This window comes from Erithacus rubecula, assembly GCF_903797595.1.
Source record: "Erithacus rubecula genome assembly, chromosome: 3".
Lineage (NCBI taxonomy): Eukaryota > Metazoa > Chordata > Aves > Passeriformes > Muscicapidae > Erithacus > Erithacus rubecula.
This window is the reverse complement of record NC_136689.1, coordinates 127,332,811-127,350,235: the sequence shown is the minus strand read 5'-3', so window position 1 is coordinate 127,350,235 and position 17,425 is coordinate 127,332,811. Positions and strand designations below refer to the sequence as shown.

The window sequence follows — 17,425 nt, the reverse complement described above, 5'->3', positions numbered from 1 at the left end:
AAGTCTGTTGCAGCTGAAAGAAGCTTTAAAAATAATCATCTCTCCCACAGAGCAAAACACAGTAACTATAAAATCTCTAAACTTAAAAAGTCCCATAGCTATGGCAGCAAAGCTGGTTTTGTTTGACAGATTTCACAATCTCAAGGCCGAAAACTATAGAAATATATAAACAAAATACAGTCTGATTTAAAAAAAAAAAACTGGAAAATTCCAAACCTAAAGAAATATATATTATTATTTAATTACTCTATTCTAATATTGCCCCTTATTCATTAATTCACTATATTTCCTTTAGATAATTTAGAATTTTTAAGACAAGAAATTTCCTTAATTAAATGTTATACATAACATTTGTTGAGAACACAAAGAAAATTAAATATTTTAGGAAGAACATTTTGTGAAAGGATAGATATGAACACTGGACTTGGACCCATATTACCAAAATAATCCTGGTAACATATGGATTAAAATAATTACTGAATAGTTTCAATCAATGCTCCAAGTACAGCATGTACTCCAAATACTGCTGCCTATACAGATGATCAAAAACAAATTGTTTTTTATAAAGCTGTGGTTTCTGATTGTAATGAGAAACTAATTTCATGTGAGTGGGGGGAAAACCACCATTTTTGTGACCATATTGTTTTCTTGCTATTATTGCTTACCTTCAATTCTGAATCCATGGCAATATTTTTTGCAATTGAAATCATGCACACATAGATATACTCCAAATCCAAGGCTATTCAAATAATCTAGAAACATTTTAGTGAAACAACTTAAGAATGAAATGCTAACTCAAACACCTTTTAATGTCAGCTGCCTCTTTGGGGTGTGTGTGTGTGGGTGCGTGTGTGTGTATGATGCATATAAAAAGTAAGCACTAGCAATCACCATTTCATGTTCTCCAAACCTGGGAATTAATATAAACTATATACAGGGGTAAACCAATCCTGGCCAAATGTTGAATATGTATTATACTCAGAATTCAAATTATTGTATATCTGCCTGTGTTCCAGAACTGTTCTATGAGGTGTCCCTAAAACTGATTGGGTTATCCCAAGACTGAAAGCCAGTCATTCAAAAAGTCTCCCTACACTCTAATAGATTTCAGTTAAAAACAAAGCATTGCATACATGTGATACATGGTATTCCTTCAACTCATCTGATACATCTCATCTGAGATCTGACTCTCTCCTGGAGCACAAACAAGGTCAACTCACTATTTTAACTCGTAAACCTGACAGGAGCACTAAGAAAACCACAAATACTATGTCTGTGCAGTTGCACAGCTTCCTGTGACCACTCATTCTACTCTATGGGTAGCTACCAGGTGATTTATGATACTCAATGGGTGAAGTTTAATACAGCATTCATGCTGATAACAGAACTACCCTGCTTTCCTCAGTATGGTGCAGGACTCCTCCCCACCTCAATATTTCACAGTTTTAGGCACACAGACATTATGATCAACTACCAGATTGCTCCAGGCAGTTCCACAGTGTTATTAATCAAGAAAGCAGAAATAGATAAAACTGAGTGGCCAGTGCATCTGAAGATTCATTCCCAAATGCTCACGTGACAGAGCTACCAAAGCACTTCTGTGACATGGACAGCTGAGACAAGGAAAAGGACTGAGCTTCAGGAGTACTTCTTAGACAGAGTGGTTGAACAGTGGCTGGATGGAAATGGGTGAGCACACATCTCTGCAATGCCAACCATAGAATCCTTCACAGCCCAGTACCTCTCCTGGTTGCCAATGCAATTTACACACAGCAGCTCTCCACTGACTCAGGCATCAGGGTGACTGGTTGACCGCTTGAAAAGGCTCACAAGCAGCACAGGTATCACAGGTATTTTCAAAATAACACTTACTGTTCTACTAATTCTAGACTTCATAAATGGCTTATGCTTCTTGACCTGAACACACTAACCACAGCTTTCTGAGACAAGATAATACACATTCACTTCAAAGAGAAAAAATACAAACAAATGAATACAGGTGCAACACAGTAAATGTTTTTTTTTTTTTCTCTTTTGTTCCACCAAAATGAGTAATAAAGTATTCTTCATTAGTTTATTGGGGCAAAGTTACTTTTCACTTGGACTCTTACTACTTTTTCTGATTTTTCTGATTCTTCCTTGATAGCACACCACTACATTTTGTACATCAGAACTCACACAACACATTTTTTTAAGAAATAAAATACCTCTGTAGTGGTTCCAATGTCAGCAGATGGACTGTATGTACTGGTATCTGGTGGAATGGTACCAACACTACTTTTAACTGGAGAACTAGGAGGAGCAGGTCCTGTCATGGTTTCAGTATAGACAGAAGATACAGATTGATATAGAACTCCTTTCCTCTGAATTTTATTCCAAACTTTATTTGTGATCTCAGCCAGTTCATACAGAAGCTGGACCTAAAGGAAAAAAATAAAACTTAATTTTAGGAAGAAACTTTTCTTAATGAGGTGAAGGAAAAATCATTGAAGCACTCCACTGAGAATTATAGCAGAACTGAACTTCTCACCATTTAGAATGTTCTGATAAGCAACTACATTGCAAATAAAATAATTAACATCATTTACAGTATAGTGAGTTTGATAAAAATAATCTGTGCTTTGCATAAACATATGGTACGTAGCTTAAAAACATAACCAATAACAGTCTTGTAGAAGTTTTACTAACATAAATTTTAGCAATTAAGCAAAGGTAATTTATCATATATTTAATATTTATAGATACTGTCTCTAGGAAAAGGCAAATGTAAACTTTATAAAATATTAATAATGCAAAACTAATCACCCAAATTGTATTAAAATAATGATTCCATGCAGCATGTGAAACTGATCTGGCTTTGTAAGAATATTCACTACCAAACTCAATAGTCTCCTGGCATATGTCATTCCAATATTCAGGAACACACGGTTTAACTTGCACATTGTTTGACTCAGTTCTAAGATATTTACACAAGTTTTTGTAAATAGGCATTAATCATGGAATTTGTATGACAACATATTGGAATATACTGTATAAAAAAAGGTCAGTAAAAACTGAAAATAATACATAAGCAGATTCACAGCTGGATACCATACCCAACTTGCCATTATAAAAAAATTCAAATTCTCGTATTTATAAGAACTTTAAGCCTCAGGACACTTCTTCTCTACAAAGCTGTCTTCTTATGTGGGCAGAACAGATGCAGAAAAACACTGCTGTCAATCTATATTTGATATAAAACAGTACTTGATTTTGTGCGTGAGAATGTGTGATGAAGTCTCAAAGCACATGGTGCAGTCCTTTCTTAGGAGGTGAAATGCTGGAATTTTATAAAAACCTTCTTAATTCACCTTGGATTTTCTTCTGAAGTTTCAAGGTTTACACTGAGCAGGTCATATAATCTTTTGACAGAATTTTCCTCAGAGGAGGTAAACTTCACAGTACTTTTTTTCCTTCACACACACAACAATCTACAGCCAAACAACTCTCTCTGTGATGCAGAGCTCCTTCAGTTATGCTCTGAAGCATTGTGTCTCTGTAGCACTCTGATAGGCACTGGGAAACCTTTAAATTATCAAATACAGATTTCTTAAGTTTTCCTGAGTCTTTTCCATGTAATGCAGGAAGCTCAACTAATGTCCTAATGTAACTAACTAATGTAACACCCACCCAATTGATTGACTAATATAACATTAACTGGTGTTGACACTTTGCTGGCTAAAGTATCTCTGGAAATTTAATAGGATACAGGCAGATATCCAAATCATACATGCTTGCAATTTCCCCATGACCCAATTTTTTTCCAAGAAACCAAAGGACAACTTAAGCTATATTTGTTTTAATGAAGCAGGGCATTCAGAAAATTATTTATGCTACTGTTCCTAAAGGCATAAAGTAATGCAAAAGAAGTAAGTTATGTTTACATATATGCTCATATACAAGGTGAAGAGGTTTGTCATCAGTTAATCCAACACTGAAAGGTCTAAATCTTACTGGGGTTATAGCAGTCATAATAATTAAAGTTAATAATTATTTATCTTGTGAGGGAAACTTTTTTAAATTGCTCAGGTTAGAATCTTTCCAGTCACTTGGAAACAGTGGCTATTTCAGACAGCAGTAGCCATGTCTCTGAACATCACCAGCAACCAGCCAACCAAGCAGTATGATCAAAATACTTTATCCTGCTAGGAATGTGACACTATGTCCCTATGACACTAGGGACAAAAAAGTTCAGCAAACCAGAAGGCACACTTTCATTAGAAGGAGATGATTTTCACAGAGTTATGTCAAAAAGGTAAAAAATATCAAAAAGCCTCACCAATAAAGCCTCATTAAAACAAAAAAGATGGAACTTGTCTACATGCAAATAAAATGTCAAAACTTCAAATGAAGTCACATCTTTGGTTATTTTTAATGCACTTTATTTCATTCAATTGGTTGTTACTGATTAAAACGGAAGGATTCCTTTTTCTCTTGTTGGGTGCACATTTTCAAATGCATAGTCTCAAAATTTTACAAACACATTTCTGATTATATGAGAAGGGCTAGTGTAAGGCCTCCCTCCTTTCTATGTATTTTTGAGCATATATAATAATAGAGAACACTCTATTTAAGAGAAGAAAAATTGTAGGACAAAAAGGATGACTGCCAGTATTTGTTAAAAAAGGCTTCCCCTTCTCACTGCTTCCACTCCCTCATCAGCAAAAACCACACATAACTCAATAAGATCCCACTGACTACTTGGCAAAATATGTAAAGCTCAATATGTTACAGCATTTTATACTTTAAAAATAAAACAATACTACAAAATTGAAAACTACAACCAAAGACAACATCCTGGCAATTCTGTACACTGGAAGTATCTACTGACTTTATGACCATCAGAACATGGGTTCATATTAAGTCATAATAGTAATATAAATATAATACTTCACCTTTGCTACCATTTAACAAATTCAGCAAATTTCACCTAGTTTAAGGCTGTCATCTATAGAAAAAATACAGCCTGTCATTGTAAGGAATCAAATTTCATACTGTGAATTTATAACTATCAAACTGTTTTTATGGAACTGTATTTTTCATCTTCTACCCTTCCACATGTGGTTAAAGAAGACTGACTGCCTTTTTTTCTTCCCTTTTGCATAAGTAAAGCAAAAAGGACAAGTAAGGCACATGTAAAGGAAAAAAGATAGTTCAAGAACCTTTAGTAAACTCAATTAATTTGTCTGCATTCTTTCTGTCATTAGGATACTTCAGTAAATTAGTAACATCACAGTGTACATGGACACCCTTTAAGACGACAACATTTGATCTAATATTCCATACTACAACTTCATTTCAACATTTCACTGTGCACATAAGATGATTTATATAGAGCTTAGAGTTTCAGTTTTTTATTGGAAATACTTTCTTACAGCTTGCAAAACAAATTACTCAATTGCTTTAATAGGAAAAATATTGAAATTATTTTTGCATAAATAATATTGAAAAATATTGTAGTTTTCTATTTTCTTTTTCATTCTCAACTCACATTTAGGTAAGACTTGCACTTCTAACAATACCATGCCACTTTTAATTATATTTAACACTTATTGTATTCAAAACTACAGAAAACTAAGTCCAATTTATTAAAATACAAGGTGTACTTTCTGAAAAAATCTAAGAACACCTTTTCTTTTTAACCAACACAAATTAGGTGGTAACTTTTCTTTTTTTCTTCCCTTTACTGTAGGATACCATTGCTTCCCTAAAAAACACTTTATGTTGAAAGAAATGTTAGTTCCATGAAAATGTAGCAAAAAAAAATACATTAAACCACTTCAATGTAAGAATCCACAGTGACAGCAAAACAGTATCATAGCACTTAATGGTACATCTGCAATTTATTTCACTCCATCAGCTAAAAGATGCATTTATACTACAGCTATTACATTTGGAGAAGAGTTTAAATTACAGAAGTTGAGAGAGCTTCAAAGCAATTCTCAATCTAAGCACCTTGATCTTGATGGCCCAGTTAAAAAAAAATTAAGATAGAGACTCTGTTCATGAAAATACAGATCTTAAATTGAGTGCTTATATCAAGTTATTGTTAATTTCCTTTCATAAATCAATTAAATGTACCAACCTGGGGGTTGGAGCATTTTATTTCAAGGGATTCAAGGTCGACATGGAGGCAGACTACAAATGAGTGTCTGGATTCTGGCCCTGAAGGATGCAGTTTCTGTGAAGTCACAGCTAAAGTGGAAGTGCAGCCCATTGGTTCTACCAAATTAAGTGTCATCTGTTGTCCAAGCAGAGTATATATACTGAAATGATGCAGACTAATTGTCCATGGAAAAGCATCACCTAGTGATTGAAAAGAAGGAGAAACTGTTAAACAATTGCTTAATAAAACGCAGGGTAATAATTTCACAAAACTAGCAATGGCCTTATTTTCCTTATCCTAAACCACTTTAGAAGTCAGCAAGTTCAATCAAAAACCATTAAATTGATCCCAAACTCTCATAAATATAATTCAACCATCATTTTCATGCTACACTTCAAAATCTAAACAACAGCAACGCTTTTTTTACAGCTTCTAAAAACTGAAGTCCATTGGGAATTTTAACTCCAAACAGTGAACAAACACATACTACACAGTCTTTGAAGAAATCTTTCTGCTTCATATAATTTTCCTCAAACTGAGGAATAGCCAGAAAACACTCCCCGTTTTTTTCAGCGTATAGATGCAGTTCAGAGGCAGCTCCTTCTGTCATATACTTGTATCTATTTACAGGTTGCAATACTAAAAAGTAGAATATTTCCTTTAAAAGTCTACAGGTTACATCTCAACACAGTGGTGCTACAGTGTGAAGCCTCTTCTAGTGCTCACAATGCAGCTCTTTCCACCTCAATTAAACTTCCTAGGAACAAAATGGTGATGGATTTTCTAAAAACAAATTATTATGGACATACACTCAGCACTTCATGTCTTATATTTAAGAAGAAGCCTATCCAGAGAAGTTCCTGGCATCCTATCAGGAATTGTTATCAGGAATAATCAGAGAAGGAATTGGCAGAGCACAACAAAATGCCTACAGCTTCCTTACAGTTTCCTTTAGATGAAACATCAAAGTTTCCAAAGCAGGATCACAGAACTATTTAGGTAGTTCTTTAAGGGGCCAACAGGAACCCCTTTTGGTGAAGGAAAATTTTCAACATCTCTACCAGCTAGAGTTGAGAGGAACTGAGCTCACAGGATTTGCAACAGAGTCCCTGTGGTGGGCTGACCCTGGCTGAGTGTCAGGAACCCACTACAGCTACTATCACTCACCTCACTCATCTGGACTAGGAGAGGAGATATAACAAAAGGCTGGAAGACAGGGAGAAATAATACACCTGTTACTGTTCATGGGCAAAAGAGACTCAACTTGGGATAGCCATCTGGAGCCAGTTGGAACTGGCTTTGTTGGACATGAGGAAAGTTTCTGGAATGTTCTCACAGATGTCAGCCCTTTAATCTACACTACTACCAAACCCTTGCTATGTAAACCAAAGACAATCTCACATATGATAGCCAGGTCTCAAAAAAAAAAGAAAAAAAAAAAAAATTAGGCTCTGAGAGAAACACTGAAACAAAACTCAAAAATTGCTTAAGAGAAATGAGGAAAATAAGGCAATGAAATATACGTGGATAATTCTAATTTTAGCTGAAACAGATACAGCTTTTTGCTCTTCAGAGGTATAAGAACAGAATAGTATTTCAGGGAGCTTTTAGGGTTTCTTTTGTTTCATTTTGTTTTCTTTAAAGGAAGTCCTCATCCCATTTGTCAGATTTCCTACTGAGGAAGTTAAGCCTTTTTGTCACTACTTGAACAACATAAAGTCTGTGCCCAGCATGTGAATTTTCAATCCACCAGGAGAATCTGCCCATCCCAATATGATGTAACACAAAAGCAGTTGGATGTGGTGCCAGATCCAGACACAGCAGGCTGGTGAGCATCCACCAACCTTGCCATGCCTGAAACAGTCTTCATCTTTGCAGGGAGAACACAGAAGGAGAAAGAGAAGGAGGAAAGTTCTCCTTCACATAGGAAAATTCAGAAAGTTACTTGGTATGAGGTTTTATTTTTCAAAATTTTGGCCTAAGACATGAATAAAAAGAGTCCAAATTAATCTAATATCCCAGAAGCATGAGACCCAGTCTTGAGAATCAGAGGAGAAAATGGTAGACAAAGGTACACTGGGATGAGCCCATTGGGGTCTCATGGGACAAAAAAAAACTCAAACCAGCTTTTTTAAACAATATATTAAGAGTGTGTTGGCTGCCTGGCATGACCTACAGCCAATACTGTCCTTCTGAGAATTCACAACACTAAGAAATTGCACCAACTGTCAACTGTGATCATTTAAAGATATTAAAAGAGTTTTGAAATTAAAAGAAAGCTTCATTCCAGCATCTTTTTACTGTATTATTTTAGTAATACTTCTATTTTTTTCTTCCACAGTTAGCTTCAGCAATGCATTTATATGGTGAGAAGTATGTATCAAAAAACTCTGCATCTCACCCTAAGAACAAACTGAAAACTTCAATAGCTCATTTTGAACCTATGACATACTGAAGAATTCAGTTCAAAGTAATTGAAAAATATTTTCAAAAAGCTTTGCAGATTAAAAGTTTTGAAGCAGTTAATTTCTCCTTTTTTCCAAGTTCAGTCAGCCAAGAAATACAAAAAAATAATTGTAATAGATGGAAAAAATTCAAATTCAAAGTCAGTTCCAATGACATGTTTCTAATTACTACGTATGAATTTTTTTTCTGTGACCACCACAGTAAATTAACACAGTTTATATTTCATGGATTAGAAATAAAGAATATCTATGGAAAAAAATCAGTGATAGCTTTACTGCACAAAATATCTACCTTCAAAGGAAAACAATAACATTTTGCAAATGTACAGAAACCACAGTACAATGAAACAACACTGCAGTAAAGATACAGTGAATTTACAGCTGTAAAAGTCCCCCAAATGACATCAATTACCTCTTCTTGAGCACCATATACACTGTGTGCCTGTTCTAACACTTTACTGGAACTGTGCACCTGATAAAACCTTGTTTTATTGGTTTATTTGTTCTCAAAAAAAAAAAAAAAAGGACCTTCATTCATTTGCAAATTTGTTTTATGAATATATTAAAAAAATTAATTAAAAGTGTCTCAACATCAAAAGCAACATTGCTTATAGGATTTTCCCATAATTTAAAGAATGATGTCTTGGTAGAAAGGAAAAGTCAGTGCCACATTTAGCACAATTTTCTCTACATCTCACCTTCTCATCAATGTATACTATTATCTTGCCACCTAATTGATGAAATTCTGAAATATTTTAAGAAAAAACTGGGAAAACTGAAATTGCCTTCAGTGGGACTACAGCCCACCCTACATCTATTATGGCATTATAGACACATGAAAAATCTATGGGTGAAGATTCTGGTTAATTCCTGATCTAATGCTATCATAACTCTTTATTTTAAATTTCATAGAGCACCATCACTGATTTGTATTTGAAAATTTATTAATTAAACTATTTCGACAGCTTTGATAACTTCTTAAATTTAGAAATACCACTTTCAGGTATTTGGCAGTTGACTGACCCAACCATCAGACAATTTTCAAATCACTGGAATTTATCATTTATATGCTACTTGCAATAGCTTAGAAAGACTAATTTACTACATCATTTTTGAATTTTTTTTCCAGGGTATAAATAAAAAATTTGGTATGTGGAAGTTCTTTCTCTGGTACTTACTGATGCACTTTGCTTGTTTCCTAGAGTTAATCACTAATGCTCATAATAAGACTTCCCATATGCATGAAATACAATATTGATAGCTGTTCTTAAATACTAACTGTTATGTTTGCTCTCATTTTTAAGAAGTATGTATTTTTATTTTAAAAAACAGATTGATATTGTGGTATTTGCACACAATGTTGTGTACACAATGCAGACAATTCCACAAAAGAGTAATTTTGTTTGTTTAAAATTAGTAATGGCAGGAGAGAGATTATGAAAGCTTTATCATGCATTTGCTATGGGTTCTATTCCCAGGCTTACCAGTAGAATCCCTTGCAATATTTAAAAAGCAACCTGATTACTCTGTCTTCATTTCCCTTTATGTATCCACACTGTAGGGTCTTTACATGGATTTCTAAAGCCCTCATTCTCATGGGACATGAAATGTTTGTCAAAAAGATACTGCAGTCACTGCATGTTAGGTCATTTGTACTTCCTCCCAGTCATTCAGCACAGAAGTAGTTCTATATCTGCATAACCCCATCTTCTCAAACGTGAGAACTAATTTTACAATGCATTATCATAACAGCTAAATTAAATTAAATACAGTAATTACTATTACAGATGGTGACACTGAATATAAACTCAAATAAACCAAAATAAGGCAGATTTAGATTAGATAAAAAGAAGAAATTATTCACTACAAGAGTAGCAAGACACTGAAACAAGCTGCAAAGAAAAGTTGTGGATGTCCCATCCCTGAAAGTACACACATGCAGATTGGAATGGGCTCTGAACAACCTGGTCTATTGAAAAGTGCCCCTGCCCTTGGCAGGGGGGATGGAAATAGATGATCTTTAAGGTTCCACACAAATCCCTCTATGAAACAGCACACTATTTTAACATTAAGTATTTATCTTAAATATAATAACTGAGAAAATAATTTCTGTAAATTTAAAGGTAAACATTTTTTTTAAATCTAATGCAAGATGATACTTGTAAAAAGGCCAAAATACTGCTGTTCTACTTTAAACATTGAACTGCTGTTTTCAGGTTGAAATTTATATGGCACTAGTTTCCTATTTCCCTGACATCACTTATCAATAGATTATTGTTCATCATAGGTCACAAAATTCTGTGAAGATATATAATCTTTCTTCAGAAACATTTTTAGAAGGTGAATTCATAAAATTTACTACTATGAACCAGAAGAGGAACTTTGTTATATTACTAATTAGTTAATATTATTTAAAAATCAGTAAAGTTTGGACCAGGTGATCATTCAAGGTCATTTCCAACCTGGCTTTCCAGGCTCTGTAATTCTGTGATTCTACTTTAATATCCTCAATAAATACCATCCCATGGATGTCTGTTTGATTAATTTGCATTCTTAAGATAATACTTAATACCTTACTTAATTGTATTTGTTATTCAACATAATTTTAAAGGAATATTTCTTTCTTTACACAGATAAATCCTTTTATGGATTACTTAGTTATTTAGTATCACTGAGCTACATCATGTTTCTGAATAAAAGTACTGTCAAATGTTCTTTTAAGCATTTCTACCAACTAAAATTACCTCTGAGATACAGCAAAACTCTAAACAAATGGAAAGACCTGATTGTGGGATAGTGTATAAGCTATTTTTACAGTATGTTGACATATGGAGGTCAGCAATTGAAATATTCCCAAATGACAGTAGGAATATCTTCCCTTTCTGTCCTCTTTTAGTCTTTTATGTAACAAGAAAAATATATCAATGAGCACACAGCTTTCTTAAAAGTAACAACACATCCTTTTGGAAAAAGCCTTTTACTTATATCTTCTTTATAAATGAAAGAATGATCCAAAAAAAGGTTACCAAGAAAAGTATGGTTAGCTAAAAATAATTTCTGAGAAATGGCAAAATATCTGAAGAATGACAGACTGTCCCTGAAATCTTGTTCAAAGACAGAACAAACGAAGAGACTTTGACATTGGAAGTCCATAAAAATTATTTACCTCTACAGGGGAAGAAGAAAAGAAGGTGACTCTAAAGCTGTGAAAAAACTTTCAAATAATCTCTTTAGGAGGGAGTTTTGGCATGGGAGAAGGCAATGGCCCCATTAAAGAATCAAAAATATCAAGACTGTGAGAACTTCTGTTTGGCATTATTCCCAGAGCAGAAAGCCACACACAAATAAATTCCTTACCATAGGCTTTATCCCAACCAGGGGGATTCTTTTCTCTCACTAGGCTCTTTCCTTTAAATCTGGGTCTGACAAAACTCAAATGACTTCTTACTTTCATAAATGGTTTAAATTACATCATCAGTTTAAAACAAACAAAAGACTTCCATTAAATTTATCTTCTATCTGTCACTAGGATTAGCAAATAAGGTAACTCCTATCAAAAGTTATTAGGAAAAAACACATATACCTTTCTCTCTTTCTTTCAACCTTTTTTTTTTTTTTAAATTTGGCAGCATGTAACTTTCAACAATAAAAACTACAATTTTATTTCTGTTGCCACGAGTTAAGGTAAAATACAGAAAAGAGAAAAATCCAATAGAAGTGGCAGATTAAAGGGAGAAGAAACACAATGTTATAAACACAAACAATTTTCAGATGGCTGGAGCAGGACTAGCTCTTTAATATGATTTTTTTATACTCTTTAAATTGTTTGTATTTCAGCAGTAAATGCACAGAAAACAGAATAATTCTTTCAGAAAATGCTGTCACAAAAGCAATGGAAAAATTGCTGCATCTCCCTTTCTTCATCTTACAATGAATACAAAAAACCCAGCAAAAATTATTTCTGAATAATACAGTTTGAGAATTCAACAATTAATTAACTGTACACCAATGCCCTGTTTTTGTCTGGGATAGACTTAATTTCCTTTACAGTAGTTGCTATGGTGGTGTTCTAGATTTGTGCTGAAAACTGTGGGTAATATGGGTATGTTCTAATTACTGTTGAACAGTGCTAAAGTGTTTCCTGCTTCTTACACTGCTCCAGCAGCAAGTAAACTGGGAGCACACAAGGAGCTGGGAAGGGAGACAGCCTAGTGCAGCTGACCCCAAATAACCAAAGAAACCAACCAAACAGAAAGGCTGCAACACCTGCCTACTGTCAGGAAGTTACAAATCAATTTGTTATTTTGCTTTGCTTGCACCTGCAGATTTTACTTTATCTTTTAAGCTGTCTTTTATCTCAACCCCTAAACTTTCTCACTTTTGACCTCCTGATTCTCTTCTCCATTCCACCATGGGGAGAAGTGAGTGGCTGTGTGCAGACAGAGCTGCTGGCTGGGGATAAACCACAAATACTGACATTTCCATGGAATCCAAAACTTGGTTGTGAGCCTAGCTGTCATGGAAGTCATTAAAATAAACCTGAAACTCAAGGCTCAGGATGGTTCAGAATATTTGCCTCACCTATTTCCAGTATACATTTTTTCATATCTATATGGAACTAGATTGTTACATCAGTATTTCTTCAGAACACTGCTGCAAATCCATTTCTCATTTATTATGATAATTTATTTCTAAGGGCTCCATTAAAAAAATCCAAAATACAATAAAAAATATTGAACATAAGCAACTTGTTCTTACTTGCTAGGTCCTTTTCAGCTTATCTCCTCCTTTCATTCCTTTATCAGCTGCAGAATGTTAAAAGCTGATTCTTCCCTCAAGCTGGGGTAAAACTCAAACCCCTATCACGTATTAGCTTTTCAAATAAGAACTACTGTACTTCTCCTCAATATTTACAATTTTTTCATTCAAATCTCTACAAAATCCTTGCTACAATTCCTAAAAACTGTTGCCTATCAGGATGGCCATTAAAGTCTCATTCTTTTCTTTTGTCAGTTTGCTATACTTATGAATTCCTTTTCTTATTTTACATTGATTCATACAATATCTCAAGCTGGGAGGGACACATAAGGATCACTGCAACTCCCTGTTCCTTGCAGGACTACCTAAGATTAAATCATATGACTAAAAGCACTGTACAGATGCATCCAGAACTCTGACAGGCTTAGTGTCATGATCACTTTCAGTGAAGCTCCTTCCAGTGACCAACTACCCTCCAAGTGAAGAATGTTTAACTAATGTCTGAATGTTATACCCAAGACCTTGGTAGGATGAGAAGTTTATCCTAACCTGGCTCCATTCTGTCTTGGAATGTCCAATTTACTGTCACTTCCTGTTGTGTCAAGATCATCGGCTACAAAATAACTTGAATAACAAAATCGATGAAGGTAAAAAATTATTTCAATTTCAAATATACAAAACATCATAGAACTAGCTCTTTGATTATGAGCTCCACATTGATTTCCATAGGGCCAACCTTGCAAGTAGTATTTCTAGATATCAATAATATATAACAACATTCTCCTAAAAAAAAAACAGTATAAAATCAGAAGTTTGCAAAATAAAATGAAGATCGTTTTCCTGACAGTTAAAAATGGAAATTAAAGAGTAAGGTTTTTTGAGTTTATCACATTACCTTCTTCCAGGATGGGTCTCAGTACAACAAATGGGATTTCTTGCAATGGTTCCATGTGTTTGTGTCCAGCACTCATAATCTTTATCTGGGGCAAGCAGATGACAAGAGTGCCAGGCATGCTGGCCTGCCCATGGTACCAGCTCCGCACAGTCCCAGGAATGTCACCTGACACAATTGTACTTGGAGAAGGCAGGCTGTCATTGGGAAGGAATACACAGCAAGATTGCACTTCAAGCTGAAAAAACAAAGTGAAGAAAGATTCTTAGAAATAGATTATTTTCCCCCTTACTGTGGAGTATTCTTATTGGTACAAAATCTGAAGTTATTCATCCAGAGTTGACTGAAAACAGTCTTAACTTTTAGTTGAATTAAGAGAAAAGATGACACAAAATGCTGGGAAATAATATATGCTGGTAAATTATGATTATGGGAGGGGAGAAAGAAGAAATGTTTTTGCTGTATAAATTCATGAGAAAGGTGTTGCTATGTAAAGTGAACATACATATATCTACATTTCAACAGCTTTTTACAAGTGCAATTGAGTAAGAAAATGTTCTGAATGAGAAAGCCCTTCACTTTTTGCCATTCATTAGCTTTTGTTAGCAATAGCCAAGTCTTTAGAACTAGCCAATATTTCATATGCTGCTACTTTCTATAAAGAACTATTCAGGGAAAATTCTAGCTTTACTTAATCAGCAACATAATGAACATGTACAAAAAACGCAATCACTAGAAAAACTATGAAAAACACAAACTTTACAGAAAAAACAGGTGAACTTTTAAACAAATGGAGAGATGTATACATTAAACAGAGAGGAAGAGACAGTAATAAAGTTGAAAAAAAAAGTTTATACAGCTTTTATCCACTTTTCAATGCAAATCAGAAGCAGTTCATATGGTTTCTTAAGAAATAACATTTTTTGTTCTTTATTTTCAGTGCTGCCACCCTGGAATCATTTTGCCATCTTATTAGAACCTTCTAGAGAGGCTGAGCAAGCCCAAACCAAGAACTCAACTCATCACAACTCATTAACTCAGAGGTTATCTAAGCTGTGGACTGTCTTCCTTGGCTCTTACAAATACCATTTTTGCATCTGGATATCAAAACCCTCCAACAGCCTGCACACTTGAATGTTTTGTTAAGCAAATACAAGCTATGATTCAGTTAATTCTTTCACATTGCTTGGAAAAGCCTAGCATACAAAATATTGGACAAGATATTATTTGTAATAAAAACATTTGTTTTCTGCAAACCTCCATAACACTCTTTCGATTTGACATCATTAAGGCAGCACAGCTTAAAAGCAGTAACCAAGACTTGCACTTCATGTTCTCCTCTGAAGGTACTAGGCCCTCAAAAACTCAACAGTGATTTGTAATAGGGCCAGAATTCCACAGCACTGTAAGTACTTTGCCAGCCTAGTGAGTACACAGATATTCATCTTTTATTTCAGCTTTTTTGTACCCCTTTGCTTAGACAAACTGACAAGAATTCATTGCAGAAAAATATAAGTAGAATTTTGCAAAAATAAATATATTGGTTCATGAAGTCTGTGTTTGTTTCTGGATTTAGAACTGTTTGAGTTGTAAAATGAAGCTAATTACATCTTTGATAAGTAGTTTATTGATCCAAGGTTGCAGAATGTACTTTATTTATACTGGATGAAAAGCTAGGGTGTATTGTTACAGATGTAACAGATCTGGATTTTTTTTTAATGGCAAATTAGTCTTTGTGTCAATTTGCAAAGATTTTTACAGTGACACTTTAGATCGTTTTCTGGTCTATTAGTAATAGGTTGCAGGTCAAGCCATTGTGGCATAATGATAAATAGATGACAAAAGAACTTATGATCAGTATAACTATTGTTTTATCCATGAATTTGCTGAGTAAACAGTTTATAAAAATCACCCATTCTTCATACACACACATATATGTATCTGTATGTATATATATACACACATCTACGACAATTAACATCAAATGCTGCCTGGATATACAAACCATGTGGTAATAATAATCCCAAAATTCCACCAACTTGAAGAGATACTATACCTCATTACATTGCCAGCAGCAGGATCTATAGGACATGTTTTACAGAGCACTCTCAAGAAGAGATCTCAATACTCAGTAGATTTTTTGCATTTCATTTGCAGTTTCATACAGCTTTGTACTGAAGAAAAGTTCTTCCGATCACATTTTGTTTATTTTACTTTGCTGTATCAAGAATACTGAAGTAGAATCACAACAGTTTAACCCCTTTAAATTCCTGATGGAAATTCCTGTTTTTTACACAAGCAGCTCTTTGTTATTCATTCTCAAACAACTGAATGGGAACTGGACCATGATTTTTGGTGGGCTTTAAATGGTAGCATCAGGCCTCCATGTGAGTGGTGGATACACTCAGCCCCCTTAACCAGACCAGCAAGAGACCAGTACAAGCTCCAAATGAGGTAAAGACCTGAGCTGTAGCCAGGTCAAGAACTCCAGGAAACCCCACAAAGAGGAGAGTGACCCAAGGCCTAATCATGTGAGTAACACTTGAGTGTGTTTTTTCCAAAGCTTAGTTATGAAGGAACAAAGAAAGCTGTGGGTACAAGGAGTCTCTTGCACACCCTTCCCAGTGCATGCAATTTGACTACAAGCCAATGAGAGCCTAAGTGAACTGCCTTTGAGCTCTCTCTGCCATGCAGGATGGCTGCACAAAAGTGATCTCCCCTTGAAGTGGGACACCTATCAAGGTTGTTCTGAGAGGCAGAGAAGCCTTTCTACTAACAACAGATCTCTAGATGCATTCAATTCAAGCTTTCTGTAAGTTGCAACTGGACTGCACACCAGTGACTCTCCTCTTGAGCTGGGATGCCTCCCAGTGTTTGGGATTCTTAATCTGAGACCGAGTCTTCCTTCCGTAACCCAAGGAAGAGAGATGCCTTAACTGCAATAGATTCTCAGTAAGCTGCTGATAGCATGCTAAATTAATACTAATGAAATCCCAGTACATGATTCCTTTAGACAGACTGCTGTCAAAGTCTGAGACTAAGATTGGACCTAAGCTCCATCAGGAATTTAGAAAGCAACGGGATCTATTGTGAACCTCATGACTCAATGAAAGGATTTCCTTACTCTTTGTATTTCTTCTCTTAGATATAAACTTGTTCAGATCA

The 17,425-nt window shown here is 34.8% G+C and overlaps 1 protein-coding gene across 13 annotated transcripts in view; it reads right to left on the bottom strand.

Annotated features, from left to right (window-relative positions):
- The window catches only part of VPS13B (vacuolar protein sorting 13 homolog B), a 425,465-nt gene that overhangs the window by 190,161 nt on the left and 217,879 nt on the right, over positions 1–17,425 (bottom strand). For all 13 annotated transcript variants that reach the window (XM_079302470.1, XM_079302474.1, XM_079302464.1 and 10 more), the window contains 3 exons: positions 14,264–14,498; positions 6,125–6,345; positions 2,208–2,420 (listed from right to left, as the gene is read on the bottom strand). In XM_079302470.1, coding sequence (XP_079158596.1) covers positions 2,208–2,420; positions 6,125–6,345; positions 14,264–14,498 — 669 coding nt within the window. The remainder of the gene's footprint in view (positions 1–2,207; positions 2,421–6,124; positions 6,346–14,263; positions 14,499–17,425) is intronic.